Source organism: Pleurodeles waltl, chromosome 6 (genome assembly GCF_031143425.1).
Source record: "Pleurodeles waltl isolate 20211129_DDA chromosome 6, aPleWal1.hap1.20221129, whole genome shotgun sequence".
Taxonomy (NCBI): Eukaryota; Metazoa; Chordata; class Amphibia; order Caudata; family Salamandridae; genus Pleurodeles; species Pleurodeles waltl.
The window spans coordinates 319,302,580-319,317,867 of NC_090445.1; the positions used below are offsets into that span (position 1 = coordinate 319,302,580).

General features: G+C 45.8%; 2 protein-coding genes across 2 annotated transcripts in view; one reads left to right on the plus strand and one right to left on the minus strand.

The window, feature by feature from the left end:
- PSME1 (proteasome activator subunit 1) overlaps positions 1–13,942 on the plus strand; it is a 96,686-nt gene extending 82,744 nt beyond the window's left edge. Inside the window, exons 7-11 of the mRNA XM_069238132.1 lie at positions 196–264; positions 6,863–6,930; positions 7,055–7,109; positions 13,201–13,287; positions 13,632–13,942. Of these exons, the coding sequence (XP_069094233.1) occupies positions 196–264; positions 6,863–6,930; positions 7,055–7,109; positions 13,201–13,287; positions 13,632–13,712 (360 nt within the window). The 3' untranslated portion in view covers positions 13,713–13,942. The remainder of the gene's footprint in view (positions 1–195; positions 265–6,862; positions 6,931–7,054; positions 7,110–13,200; positions 13,288–13,631) is intronic.
- EMC9 (ER membrane protein complex subunit 9) overlaps positions 13,890–15,288 on the minus strand; it is a 70,281-nt gene continuing 68,882 nt past the window's right edge. Inside the window, exon 6 of the mRNA XM_069238133.1 lies at positions 13,890–14,242. Within this exon, the coding sequence (XP_069094234.1) occupies positions 14,062–14,242 (181 nt within the window). The 3' untranslated portion in view covers positions 13,890–14,061. The remainder of the gene's footprint in view (positions 14,243–15,288) is intronic.

The following is a 15,288-nucleotide window of genomic DNA, read 5'->3' on the forward strand; positions in this document are numbered from 1 at the left end:
CCTAGTCACAGTGATGATGGAGCCCATTGGGTTGCAATGGGAATAGTGGTCTCATAACCTTGGTTGTCTCAGTTGGGGTTGGACACTGCAGCCAAATGGTGGAGGGGGGCAATGTTACTTTAGATTCCCCGTCCCATGGGACCTCATCACCTCCCTGCATCCTTTGTCTCACTCCATCTGTTTAATGTTCACCAGGTCTGTATGTGGGTGCAGCTCCAGATCCCAAAAATTGAGGACGGGGATAACTTTGGTGTTGCTGTCCAGGTGAGTAGCCACTCTGCAGAGAATGAACATTACATCTCAGCTGTTTTTTTTTTCACTTAAAGGAAGGATAGCCTGCTGTCTGAGATCTAGTGCTCTGAGATGTGTGTGATAAACTGTCAGCTCTACTGGCTGAACTCTGCTGCATGTACCTCTGCCGTCTGTGTACATTGGGAGATTGTTCTGCTGTCTGTCTGGAACCAGAGCCTGCAAGATGTTTTTTTGTTTGAACCCTTGATATTTTCAGTTTGTGTGCCCAGCAGGATGTCTCTGTATCTTAAGGCCTCAAACTTGGAGATCTGCATGTTCCTGAGGGACAGTTCCGCAGTCTGATACAGAGATCTGTATAACCAGAAATTAGCTGTACCATGGGAGGGCTGCAACTGCAGTGTTTATATCTTGAAGAATTGTTCTGCTATTAAAGACCAAAGGTTGTACATTCAGTGAATCTTGATGAATAACTCATTTTAGCCTGTGGGCACCGAGCAACTTAAGGACTGGCCTTGCAATCCATGTCTGATGAGTAAAGCTTTGTGGTCCTAGGCCAAAGACATGTGACCGGAGAAAGAACTCTAGCGTTTGTAGCATGTGTTGCTGTAGATACACTTGCTCTGCATACCCCTGCCATCTAGTGTTGGGCTCAGACACTTGAAAGTTGTTTTTCTTCAAATAAGTCAATCGATTCACAAGGTATACAGTGGCTCTTACCTTCTCTGGCAATGCGCATGGGCACTAAATCTATGTTAGATTGTTTTTTTTCTGCCTTCTGGTTCAGACGTGTACAGCCAGGGCTTCTTGTTCGACGAGTTTCTTTGTTTTCATCCGGACTTTGCCAGTGTATTCCTCAACTTTGATATCCAGAAAACAATTATTGTTGCCTTCTTTTCCATCTGTTACCTTTCAGAAAGTGATCTGCATCAACTCTGTGCACTGCAGGCCTGGGGCCTCGAGACTTGTGCCCCTTGTTAAGCTTTAACATCTTTTTCTGCAAAGAATGTACACAGGGTTGTGTAACGGATGCCCTTTCAAAACTGTCTTCAGTGTCATGTGAAGTTCCCCTGGAATGACTACCACCAGGTGTTTCACCTTTCTCTGTCTCCCCACCACAACAACACCGTTGTGCAAGGCCTACCTGACCTTCCATTTGAAGAAGACACTTTGATATTGATAATAGAGGCAGTGAGCTCACCACAAGATTAAGAGGCAGGCTTTTGAGGACACTCCCAACATCTACAGGGATCAGCTTTCCGTGGTAGTAAGGAAGGCAAAGAGGCCAGGCCCTCAGGCTTTCTGCTGCACCAACCATTTCCTAGCCCCGATTCTGAGCCCAAAGACCTCTAGGATTCCAGCGACTCAGCACTTAAGACCTCAGCACTAAGCATGAGTGTAGCTGAAGTTGAATATCACAACAGGCCCGCCAAATGGCCTAAGTCAAGGAAGAGTATTTTGGGGTTGGGCATCCAGCCCTTCAACAAAGACTCAGCCCACCTAGCCCTCTAGCATTGGTCTGTATCGCCTGATCCCCCGTCCATGGACGCTACCCTGTCAAGCTTCCACTTTCCACAAGGTAGATATGCTCATTCACCATGAGTTTGACTATTTCTTTGTGGAAACTTTATCCAAATCAGAGCAGACAGTGCAGTTTCCAGCCATGCTTAAGGAAATGCTGAAGTCGGCCACAGACTGATTCAAGGAACCAGTTAAGGCCAAGGTGGTCACACCTAGGGTAGATAAAAAAATATAAACACTCCCCCAACGACCTACTGCACGTACATCTGGGGTCAGGTCAGGTCATTTCGAATTTTCTGGTGTCCACACTTCTAAACTTGCTAACTCTCAGGGCATGTCCAGTGCTCCCCCTCCCAATGAAAGTGTGAAAACCTCAGTGCCACGGGAAAGAGTAGTGCACAGAATCATCACCCATCAGAGACTCGACTACTCTCAGGAACAACAGAGCACACTGGAATGAGATGAATGATTTCATAAACAGCCAAGACAATGATCCGAGTAAGTGGCTTACAAAGCCGCTTGTCGAGAAGAGGAGAGTGAAGCTTACAAGGTTATAGAATACAATCTCCCCATTTAATACTACAACACATACCGGTATTCCCTAACCAAGACTGAATATAAATGCAAATCCCCAACAGGAAACCCTGAGTTTTTTTTTTTTTTTGTTTTGTTAGACCCTCACCCACCATTCCCGGCTTGCTTCATCATTGGGTCTCATCCTGGTCCTTAAAAACCAAGATGAGCTCCACCTTATTCCAGGGAGCACTTTGGATAGATTCTCTACCATGGTCTACTAGTGGTTAAAAATACCTGAACAATCCAGGTATAGATCAAAACGGATGTGAGTGGTTAGTTAAGGGATATAATGGCCATACCCCTCGTTATTTTGTGAACGTGTTTCCGTCCCGTTGTTAAAGGCCCATCAGGTCCAGGGCTTTCATCAGGAATACAAAGAGTGCCCCAGGATCTCTAATGTCAACGTCAAGGATGGTTTGTCAACCTGTCTAATGTAGTCAGGACAAACAACACATAACATGCATACATGGTCTAGCATCCATATACTACAACCTCTTGTCCTTCTTCCCTATTTTGTCAGCTAAGTAAAGAAGGCTATGGCCATGCTATCCCTTAACTAAATCCTCTTCTCTTCTCTACTACGTTGAACTTGTCACACCCCCTCCCAACATCCCACTCTGCAAACTGAGCCTTCAGCAGAGAGCATCTTGACTTCCTGGATGTAGAGGTCAAAGCACTCCTTCAAAAGGGACTATAGAACCAGTGCCCCCCTCATTCCTAAGGAGGACAGCTCCCTAAAGCCCATCCTGGACCTCGGGCCCCTCAACTGGTACATCCTGTTTGAACACTCCCATGTGGTAACCTTAGAGGATGTCACCTCTCCACTGCAGAAAGGCAACTTTCTGATGGCCTAGACCATCAATGCCACCTAGTCCCATTTGCTATAGATACAATCATTCCTGTTATCATCATCTCTGTCATGGGCAAGGCCTATCCCAGCCAGCAAAGAGTCTCTGCTTTTCAACAGTTAGTGCCTCTTTTTCAGCCAGGTTGTTACCTTACTGCAGACGTTGGCTTAGCTTCCTCATGCATTGCTAGAGTGCCCCATGTCTGGCTGCACATGTACCCTTTACAACAGTGCCTCTGCACAACGGTCAAAAGTGGACAGTTCAGTGTTGGTAAAGACCAATATACATCACTCTGCAGTGTGGAAACAGCAGCAACCTTTTGCAAGGAAAGCCTATTCTAGACCCAATTGTGCAGGTAACTATTACCAAGGACACCTCTCAAGCTGGCTGAGGAGTACATCTGAGTCTTAGTAGCTGCCAGGGAGTGTGTGCTCCACATCAACAGGGGCATCACATCAACTATCTCAAGGTGCTAACAATCCAGCTCACTCCAAATCTTTCTTCCTCTCATTCGGGGAAAAGTTGTACTAGATAGGACAGACCACATGACCACCATGTACTATCTATCATAGCAAGGCAGCACTCATTCTATAGCCCTCTCCTGCTAGCTCACAACATCTGGCCTTGGGTACTCTGCCACATCATTCAGCTGATGGTGCAGTACCTTCTGGAAGTGGACAACAGACTTGCTCAACAAGATGCACCAACAAGTGCACGAAGGGGAACTCCATCCACAAGCCCTCCATAGCTACTCTCACCTCTGGGGCACCCCACAAATAGATATCTTTCCTCCACGTACCCTCACCCAGTGGCGGCCGGCAGCTTTGGGGAGGGGGGGGACGGGGACGGTACGGGAAAAATAAAAACACACACACACACACTAACAACACTCAAAACATTCAAACATGCAGGCACGCACCAAACATTCATTTTAAAACAGCACACGCACACACTTTTACCTTCAGCCTCGAGGTCCCAGCCTCGTCACAGAGTGAGATAGGGTCAGTGAGACTGTTGACCCCTCCCCACTCTGTGACAAAGTGTCACTGATTGACACTCGCCCTGGGCGCTTCAGGGCTTAAACCTGAAGCGCCCAGGTCGAAGTCAATGGGTGACACTTTCCTCATCACCCAGGGGAGGGCCTTGAGGCACCTTTGCTGAGCCTAGGAGGTCACACCCATAGAAGCTGTGACCTCCTCAGCCCAGCAAAGTTCAGCTCAGGCAGCCAGGAGTCTGCGCAAATCGTGCATGGCTCACTCCTGGCTGTCTGAGCTGAAAATGAAGTGTGTCTGTCAGGCTGACCTTTGTTCAGCCTGAAAGACACTCTTCATGAGGGGCAAAAGGGGGGTGGGGGTAGAGGGTGGCCCCTCCGCCCTTAAAGGACGTGCCGCGCCTGCCCTCACCCACGGTTCCTGGGCAATGAACTATAGATATGCTGGTCAGGGATATTTGCTTGCACTTATCCGCCTTCCCCACTGCTTCCTTTCATAGGGGGGAAGATGTGGCAAACTCCCAAATTCATCCTTGTAGTCCCAACCTAGGCCAGACAGCCCTCTTACTCTGCACTTCTTGAACTTTTACCAGTCGCCAAGAGAAGATCCCAAATAGGTCGGACCTTCTCACCATGAGCCAAGGCCAGGTCAGGCATCCAGAACCCAAGCAATTCAGTCTAGCACATGAGGTCCTAGAGTTTGGTTACCCAAGTCCCCCACAAGAACATATGGACATCTTGCGCGAGGCCTGTAAGCCAACTACACAAGCTTGTTATGCAGCCAAGTGGAAGACATTTTTCCACTACTGCTTTCCTAAGTTCCGTTACTCCTTAAAACCTACAGTCCAGGTACAATGCTGTTTACTCCATCTGCAGATGTCAGGCTTTGCTTCCACTTACACATGCCTTCACTTAGAAGCTATAACAGCTCACATTTAAAATTCAGAGCACTCCTCCCGCTTCCACATACTAGTAGTTATAGAGGGTCTCAAAAGAATCATCGCTAGTTCCCCAAAGAATCCTCTGGTTCAGCTGCAGTTCTCACCAGACTCCTGGGGCCTACAGTAACTCTCCTGGCTTTTCTAGTGGCAGCTTCCTCTCTCAGGCGCAATAGTGATTTGTAAGCCCTCACATTACAGTAACCCTACATTCAGGTGCATAAGGACATGGTAGTACTCAAAACCAACCCTAAGTTCCTGCCTGTTCCACCTTAACCAGACACTAGAACTTCCAGTGAGAGAGAGGGCACTACACAGTCTACGTGCTAAATGTGCTCTTATGTGTTACATTGACAGGTCTAAGCCTTTCCATAGGTCAGACAAACTCATTGTTCCCTTCAGAAATCCACACAAGGGTCAGCCTGTATCCAAAGTAGGTATCACAAGATGGACATTTAAATGTATTCAAACCTGTTATCCCAAAGCCAAGAGGGCCCTTTCTGTTAAACTCAGGACACTTTATACACGGAAGAAGGCTGCAACTATGGCATTCCTAGGGAACATTCTCCTAGCGGCCCCCAGGTCAAACTCGCACATGTTTACCAAACACTGCTCTGTGGATGTCTTTGCTAGAAAACAGCCTATGGTTGGCAAGATGCTCTTAAGGACCTTATTTCTGACATTTGAAACATCCACACAATAGCCAAAACGTGTATATGGTACCGCAGGAGTATGCAGAGCATGTGAATGTACAGCACTACACGCTACAAACAGATGTTTACAGGGTAAGTGACATTTTGCATCGGACGCACGAGCCTGTAATGTGTCTATCTAGAGGGATTGTTTTACTGTCAGAAGACTGAATCAGTAGGCTCTATATATCCTAAGCAAGGACTCAGCTTTCTGAGCCTGTGAGCTGTGTATGCTTAGGTGTTGCTCATATATTTCAGACCCAAGACGTTAAATCAAGAAGCAGGACCTGTAGATTGAGGAATCCCAAGTATAGATCTGCTCATACTGGCCTGCGGCTGTAATCTTTATGTAAATCAGTGGACCACTCTGTTCAAGTCCAGATCTTGGCACCTTTTTACTTCTGTGCATCTTAAAGGATATCTCCGCTTACTTAGGCTTGGCACTGCAGTCTCTGCGAAATAGCACTACAGTGTGAGACCTAAGCCCTTAAGCTCAGTATCTTCACAGAGATGCATAGTTTTGTTACAAGATGCAACAGGTGAGTAAAGTGTTGTAATGAGTGAAAATCCTTAGAGCAGTGGCATGAAAAAGACATTAAACGGTTCAGCTCCAGCTGTCAGTAAATACAAATGTACAAGTATTCTAACAAAAAATACCTAGTACATCAAAGAGACAGTCTGGAGCCATAGAGCGAGACAAACTTGAGATACACAGGAGGACAAAAGCAGGAGATAAACACAAGAGACATTATTTCACTATGCAAACTGTTAAGCTCTCTGAGGAATAACTGGTGTCTTATCCTGAATGCTTGTTGTATTTTGAGTGGTAGCTCTGCCATCACTCCTAATTCTGGGAGCGTGGTATAGCCTGAAGATTACCTTTCCTGCCATAGACGTAAGCTTTTGTGGTTTGTGTAAGCCGATGTTTGGCTCTTCTGTGAGATCTCAATATACTGATTAATGCCTGAACTATCTAAGCCTGTAATTTCTATATGTCTCAAGACATACCTCTGTTATTCTGCACTGTATTAAACATGTTTTCTATAGGAAAAAGTGTTCGAGTTGATGACAGGCATTCGCACAAAGCTGGAGAGCTTCCAGACACAGATTTCCAAGTGAGTTTTGGATCCTCTGTGAGGAAAAGAAGGGGGTACTGTGGTCTGGGGTGGCAGTGGATTTTGTTCCAGATTGTAATTACGGGTAGCATTTTTTTAACTCCTTTTCTTCTATTTTTTCCAGGTACTTTCTAGACAGAGGAGATGCAGTGGCTAAAGCAGCAAAGCAACCACATGTGGTGAGTCCAGGTTCTCAGCTCTCCAGGGAGAAAGTCAACGCACCCTCCAATGGCCATGCGGCCACTGCGGCTTCCATAGTTCACGAATGAACATATATTTTCTTAACTACTCCTTTGTCTTGGACACTTTGCTCCACACTCAAAATATATCCTTCGGGTTGTAGGTTTGATTAATGAAAATGTGCACAAAATATTTTTTTTTAATGGAGCACGCAGTCCAGTGTGCATATGCAGTAACCAAGCTTACACACCCTTAATATGCTTCAGTGGTACTCCAGATCCCATTCATTTTTTTTTCACTGTTATGCCCTGGAAGCTTGTTTGACTTTATCTTTTTCTTATTTTTTAATCTCTGATCCTGTCATCCCATTTCTTCTGCTGTACTACCAACAACAAGCTTCAAGCATTACCCGAAGGTGTTAATCAGAGGTCTCAAAACCTGATCCTCCTTATTGGTGCCTTGGCCCCAAATTTGTCTGAAGCTCCTAGTGCCGTCCCTACGGACCATCGTCCGGGGTGTAGCTTTTCCAGCTTACAAAATGAATACATAACATCAGAGATGTTCTAGGCAAAGGGAGAAAACCCAAGCGTCTCGTGACACAAGTAAAACCCAGCGGTGGCTGAAACTTCGAGCAAGAGGGATGTTTATAGAACTCTAATCCCCCTTTGCCACTTCACATGCTCTGAGTGTAGGAAGCGCAAGGAATACTGGTTACTGTTGAGACAGAATTGTCTGTTACATGATAAATGGGCATTTTCTTGGCCCTGAATGCCTGCCTTAGTGTAGCTAGTATCCTGACTTTTAATTTTGTCCCTTGCATCATGCCAACCTAACATTGTGCATGGCCTGTCCCTGGCTTTGGGAGGTCCAGTACTTTTCCTGTGACCTAGACGGGAGCACTAGGCATGGCCTCATTTGATATAGAGGACTGCCGTCCTGGCTGTGGGTTTAGTACATAGAGTGGTGATGGCAGCATATGATGTTTTAAGGAACTGTAGTGTGACCTGTGTTTATATCTGCGTCACTGGAGCAGAGGCCTGCTGGCCCATATGTGAGAGGTCTGCTTCTATGTGCCTGCCTCCACTAACATCCAGAGCACATGAAGCGTGTTGTGTGTATTCAGTGTAGTGCATGCATTGTGCCTGTAAGTTAACCAGCGTAATGGAGGCCAGTGGGATCCATCTTGAATGCCCCTGGCCTTGCACAATATGCAAAGTGAGGACCGTCCTCCTAGACAGATGTGTATTGCTTACATTCCTGCAGCTGGCTGAAGGAGACATGGGGCATGGTTTTGATCTCAGCAGAGGGGTTACTCTGTCACAACGGTAACAGATGTCCCGTCAGTATCGAAATCCCATTGTTTCTATTGGGATTTAGCTTTCAACGGATGGGATATGTGTCACTGTTGTGACACAGTAACTCCTCTGCCGAAATCTAAATCAGGCCCTTAGACACGGACTGGAGGGGAGAAGAGTCTAGGCTCCTTTAGATATTGTATGAGGCTTTTTGGTTAGCAAAGAGCTGCTGATTAGTCTTCCGGAACATTAGAAATAAGATATGGACCCAGAGTCCGTTGTGCGGTGTTGTGAAAGGTGAGGAAGCCTGCAGGGGTGCTTGCCCTTTTGTCCTCCCTTGATTACTCCTTCAGTTGGGCTGATGATAACCAAGCAGAAACTTCACACCGCTCGGCAGCCCTGTTCAGGGTGCTTCAGGGTGGAAACTACGTGCTTTGTGAAACCTCGCTCTACACAAAGGCGGTCTCTGGAGGACACTCTGAGAAGGATATTTAATAGAAGTACCCCAAACGGTTTTGCAATGTGAGACAGTGGGTCCACATCTCCTGTCAAAGTGCAGTATCAAAATAGGACCCAAACCACGCCACTTTGTTCCAGTTTCATGTCCTTTATGGCCAAGGAAGGGAGTTCTCTGCAGTGCGCCCAACGCTGAGGAACACCACTAAAGACTGCTGAACTTTAAGGCAGCCCTGAAAAGACCTTAGGAAAGAACTCTTCCTATAGAGGAGTAAGACTTGAGACCAAGTAAACTGTAAACTGTGGGTGATTGAACTACACTTGAATCTGATTCACACCACTCCTGATAACCGATAGAGATGGGGGCTACCCAGAAACAGGGGACAGAGTGTGGGACGGGAACAGAGAGGATCAAGGGTGGGTGATACTTGCTTCACTCCTTTTAGGTAGAGCTTCACCACTGGTATGGTGCAGAAACGTCTACCCAGTGTGCCTCTTGTGTACGCTATAATGGCTGCCAATTGGACTCTGATAAGAGGCAAAGGAGAGCGGTTTGTCTAGTAGATATACAAGGTATCTAATGACTGTGGCCTCTTGTGTGTCTGTGTTTTTGTAGGCCTGATACTCCGCAGCTGAAATCTCTTCCATATGTTGCTGTAATATGTTCTTGTTGTCGGCTGCCTTGCTTCCTTTAGACTCTCCATCACCCTTCTTGGCAACTGGAGGTGCCCATATTCTGGAGCCATGCTGCCAGGTTGAGGGTATTTGGTTTCGTGTGCCACACTTGTCCCTCCTGTATCGTTAACAGGCCTGGGTGTGCTGGGAGTGAGATGTATTTCCCTCAGGATATTTCCATGAGGTCTGAGAACCATGTCTGCCGAACCCATTATGGGGCTATCAGGTTGGCTTGTTCCTGCCTGCACTTAAGGATTACCTTTGGTATCGGAGGAAATGTGTAAGCCAAATCTGCCTGACCAGTTTATTGACCGGGCATTCCCCAGTGACTTGGAGTGCTAGAACCTGGATGCAAAGTTTTGGCATTTCACGTTCTTGTGTGCTGTGAAAAGATCTACTTGTGGAGTCCCCTAAATATGGAAGATCTGCTTTGACACTTCTTATTTTAGTTCCCACTTGCGTGTGTTGTTTGCATTCCCTACTTAGCTTGTCCACTTCTGTCTTTCCATTTTCCTGAAGGTGCATTGCTAGTATTGATACCATTTTTGCTATTGCCCATCTCAATATCTCCTGAGCCATGGTTGATAGCGGGTAGGATCTTGTCCTGCCTTGTTTGTTCAAGTAGTGCATTGTCATATTGTTGGTTTGAATTAAATCCATGCTCCTTGACACATTTCTGGAAGGCCTTTAGTGCCAGAAAAAATATTTTCAGCTCCAGCACATTTATGTGTTGCACTGATTCTTGGGGGTTCCAAATACCTCTGACGTTTAGCGTGCTTTTGTGGAATGCCTTGTTGTGATAGTCACAGAGGGAGCTGGCAGTTTGAATGGTTTCCCCACTGTTAAGTGTTTTGTGGTTCCACCATTCCATCTCTTTCTGAACCTTGTCTGTAACAACCACTAGATGGTCCCAACTCCCTGCTGATTGTTACCATTTGTTTTTGGACACATTCTTGTATTGGTCTGATGTGTAGTCTTGCATGTGCCACCATGGGAATTCGAGAAGCCATCATTTTCCCCACTGCTGTCATCGTCTGATGTTGCCCTTTCTGGGACCGGTGACTCAGGTGTATGATTGCTTTGATCCTCTTGTCCATTGGGCTCACTTTGGTTGTTTGGGAGTCCCAGATTGCACCCAGGAAGTCTCTGAGTTGTTGTTCCTGGGGAACTAATCATATAACTTCTTTGCTTTACAACTCGTCCACTTCCTGTTGTAGTCATTGTTGTTCATCTGTTTTTGTCTTCTTCAGCTTTGGTTTCATCATTGGAGGTGACTTTGTTAACTCTATTGTTAATTATCTCCCATTCTTGTGAGAATCCTCAGATGTTTCCTCCTACTTGTGTAGAAGGTTCCCATATGGCCAGTCACTTGGTGGTGTGGTTCCCCCACCTTTCGGGGTTCCACCACTTCCTCTGACTAGAGCTTCAGTGGTACTGCTAGTGTGAGGTATTGGAGGGTTCACTTTCTCTGGGTGTTGAAGCTTTTGTGGGATGTGTGGGATTGCATGGTTCCTTTTGCTGTGTTTGCTCTTTTTTCTGGGCCATGCCTCCTCGAATATTATTTTGTACGTTAGTGCTCCCATTGCCTTAGCAGTCTTTGTCATTGTTCATGCTCTGGAGTGCTTTGTCTACAGCCTTTCCAAATTGGCTGTCTCCTGTGAAAGGTTTATTGATGATGGCTGACTAGACCTCTTGCTTGAATCCTGAGATTCTCAGCCAAGCGTGTCTATGGAAGGTTGTGACCATGCATAGATGTCTACTGGCTGTGTCTGCCGTATTCAGGGCGGATTTCAGGCATGTCTTTGCAATTGTCATGCTCTCCGGCAACACATCATTTGCTTTCTTATTCAATTCCTCTGGGGGATGTTCCATTAGCTCCTCCATCTCGTCCCACTGTTGGTGTGCATACCTATTTAGTAGGGTGTTTGAGTTGGTTATCTGCTGCTGACCTTTCCAGTTTTCTCCCCACTATGTCTATCCTCTTGCTTTCCTTGTCAGGAGGTGGTCCTGTACACATAGGGGTATTGGCTGTTTTCTGTGCCATTGCCTAGATGAGGGAGTCTGCGGGCACGTTTCCCTTGATGTAAGGTGAGTGTTTTGAGGAGAAGCGGTACGTCTTCTCTACACTTGGAGTCATTGCCTTAGACGCAGCCGACTGTTTAAATGCCTCTCTCCCCTTGTCTAGCACGCTTGGGAACATTGAAAGAAAACGATTTTTCTTTCCACATGGAAACATGCTTCGGATTGTTCTTTCACCAGTTGATTTCTGTAGATGCCTGAAGCTGTTTCTCTTGGGTCTCCTCCGATTCTAGGATGTCTTTCTCGTTGTTTGACAGGCCAAGGTCCTTAAGGACTTCTGCCTTCTCTGTGGCGATGCCATCACATAGTCTGCTCACCTCTGCTTCTGCCTTGCCCTGATGGTTTTGGGCAAGAACTCTACACATGCCGCAACGTTCTCTGTGCTGTGGTGTTTAGGGAGGAGGTTACAGACCTCGTGTGTGTCCTTTTGTGCGTACTTGTGATGGCACTCGGGTCAGAATCTAAAGGGGGCATGCACTAAGTCCTTTTCTCATTTTCCCAACCACGTGGTCTTGTCATGTATGTCTTCTCACCTCAGTGTTCCTCTGTGGTTTTCAGCGTTTTCTCAGTGTTCTCTTCTTACTGCTGTTTGTTGCCAATCCTCTTCCCTTGGTGGTGATTTTTGGGAGAAAAAACTGTTTTTCTTCCTGCAATTCCTTCTTCCTTGACTCCGGAGCTCTCTTTTAGGTTTCCAGACCCAAAAGTGGAAAAAGGAATCAAAGATGGTGCCTGTGTCGAGGGAATTCTGGGGCACACGTCTTATGTTTATGTCACACGAGGAGGGGTTTAAACCCAAATGGTCGGCTATGCAAACAGTGGAAAAAAATAAGAGGTAGAGACTTCAAGGAGACTTTTCTGGACCTAACCATTATATCGCGGGATAAAGCACAGTATGTGAATCCAGAAAAGATTCACGCTACAAAACTTGTTAGTGCAGTAACAAGTTATTCACTGCACGAATACTTCAGTTAGTCATTATTCACATTAACCCACAAACTAGTATCAATAACTATCTGTGCACAGGAGAACAAGACTGAGCCATGGGGATCCAGCCGATATTTCAGCTCTTTGAGGCTTGCTGCCACACATTAGGCTGTCATTTAGAATTATTTTTAGCTGTAGACATAAATGTTCCAAGTCTACTGTCGGGCAGCCAGGACACCCACCGAGCAGGGGTGTCTGTAGAACAAAGACCAGCAGTAGGAAAAAAAAAAAAAACTCAACAGTAAATAACTTATGCCTTCCATTCCGTATTGGATTCGGTCTTCCCCTTCCAAACACCAAGCTGACAGGGTGCTAAACTGGCTGGAAGTTGACACACAGCACTGTATAAATGGATACATGTAAGACAGTCATTTTATGAACTTTCCTAATAACATGATTGAATAGGAGTCTTCACAAGTAAACTTTACATGGCTGAACGGGCATCCTTACATCTAGCCATCCATGTATCTTAACAACATCCAATTCAGTGTCTGTGTTCATAATATGCTATCTGTGCCCAGTAAAATGATGTAAATTGTCTCTTTTCTGCCCTGCTCATGATCCTTCCAGCACACATCTTATTTGATCTTTTTGTTCGCAGGGAGACTACCGTCAGCTGGTACACGAGCTCGATGAGGCTCAGTATGCTGAGCTGCGAGTGATGGTGATGGAGATCAGGAACACTTATGTAAGTGAAATGCTCTGTTCCATTTCTAGCTCAGCTATTTTAGCTCGAATGGTCAGTTTGTAAGAGAAATGAATAGGAGGACTGGATCCCCCCCCCCTCACCTCCAGGACAGCCTGTCCCCTTTGCAGCGGATCTGACTAGCATGTTTGATGTGAAGCCCTGTACGTACTTAACATGCAAGCTGGTATCACTTCTGAACCTGTAGCATTGAGAACCAGCCCTACCGCCAAGCCCTTAAAAGTGAGTGGGGTGAAAGTGTGTGTAAGAATAAAGATGTGAAGCAGTGATGGTAAGGTTAAAATCTTTGAAGTTAATGCTTAGTCCACTTTCTCTCTCTATCCTAGGCCGTCCTGTATGACATTGTCGTGAAGAACTCTGAGAAGATCATAAAGCCGCGAGGACGGGACAAGGCCCTAATTTACTGAATATACTGAGTGGCCTCCCAAATCTTGATTTGTATGTCTTGTTGCACTTTTTCTTATCATGTTAAAAAAAAAACTATGGCCCGATCTGTTCCATCTAACCGTCTTGGTTTCCCATTGTTCCCTTTTCCACTTATTCAGAATCAAGAACACTTGAAATCAGGACACAGGCACATGCAATTAATAATTTAGGATGTGTAATAAATAAATAAATATGTGAAAAAACTACAGAACATGTGCTCCTTGCAGCTTCCTTGTTGTGTGTCGCCTTCTTAGAGCTCCAGACCCATCTACAGTTGCGGCTGGTGCGGTCATATTTCTTGCCTATAGATCTTCCTTTTCACAGTGAGTCTCATGCACTACCATTGGCCACAGAAGCCAGCTTGGCAATCTCGTGGTTGAGGTGCTGGTTGGTCCAGTCGCGCCTGATGTCATCAAGGTGGGCGTCAAAATCTACTAATTGCCTGTATGCTTTGGATTCTAGTAGAGTCTTGCCGATGTGACGGGTTTGCTCCCAGTTTTGCCACATGATCCTGGAAATAAGACAGAGGGGTCAAGTTAGGATACAGTGACTGTAGAGCGAAAATTCTAAATAACTTAAAATCAAGATGAAACTTTGAAGACAAAATTAGAACCACTGAACAACGGTAGAACAGGTTTGATGGTATCCCTTTCTGAACTCCCCATTGCTTGGAAAAAAGATGCTGAAGAGATTAATCAACAGAGGTAAACAACGAGTAGAGACTATCGGGTACCATTTTGCCTGCCTTCCTTCACCCAGGCCTGCTACTTATTACAGACGAGGAAGGTGTCAACAAGCTGAAAACTGCCCTTTTGAATGAAACGATGGATGCAGGCACGTCACTAGTAAAAAAATAAAAAATAAAAAAAATGAGTAAACTAAAGATGAGCTAGTAACGTCATGCCGAGACCAGGAAAAGGAAGACTCACAGGCAGTCCAACAGCAGCATAAGGAAAGCTTTTCAAGAAACGGAAATATGCAGCTTCTATTTGACTCGAGTATGGAGAGCGTGTATCACAGGGTCGGATTGGGAAGGCGGGCATTTGGTGATAGGCAGGTGCCTCAGAGTCACCCGTGGGCCGTTTTTTTAGGGCCTCTGTAAACCAGCTCACAGAGACTTGGGGGGGGGAAGGGGAGAGTCGCAAACATTTTGCGCTGGGTTAGTGTCACGAAAGTGACCCTAACTAGTACAAATGTTTTTCCCTATTTACTTTCTAGTGAAAAATGTGCTTTGCGTTAGAAAGTACCGTTAAAATAACGCTACGCTTTGCATTAAATGGGTGGTGCATGGGCATTCCCATGCAACCACCCAGGCTTTTTGATGCAAAACCCCATCTAGTAACATTAGTAGACAGGGTTTTGCGCCACAAATTAACGTCTTTTGAAAGCAGGCTTTAAACAGAGAAATGATTTTTATTTCGGAGTGCTTTTCCGACTTTGCATGTGCGCTGCACTGTACAGCACCCACACAAAGTAGGAACATCTTTAAACTTGTCTAGGCACAGTATTTTGTACAGGAAGGTTGTCCTTCCTGTACAAAACCTATGCTACACACAC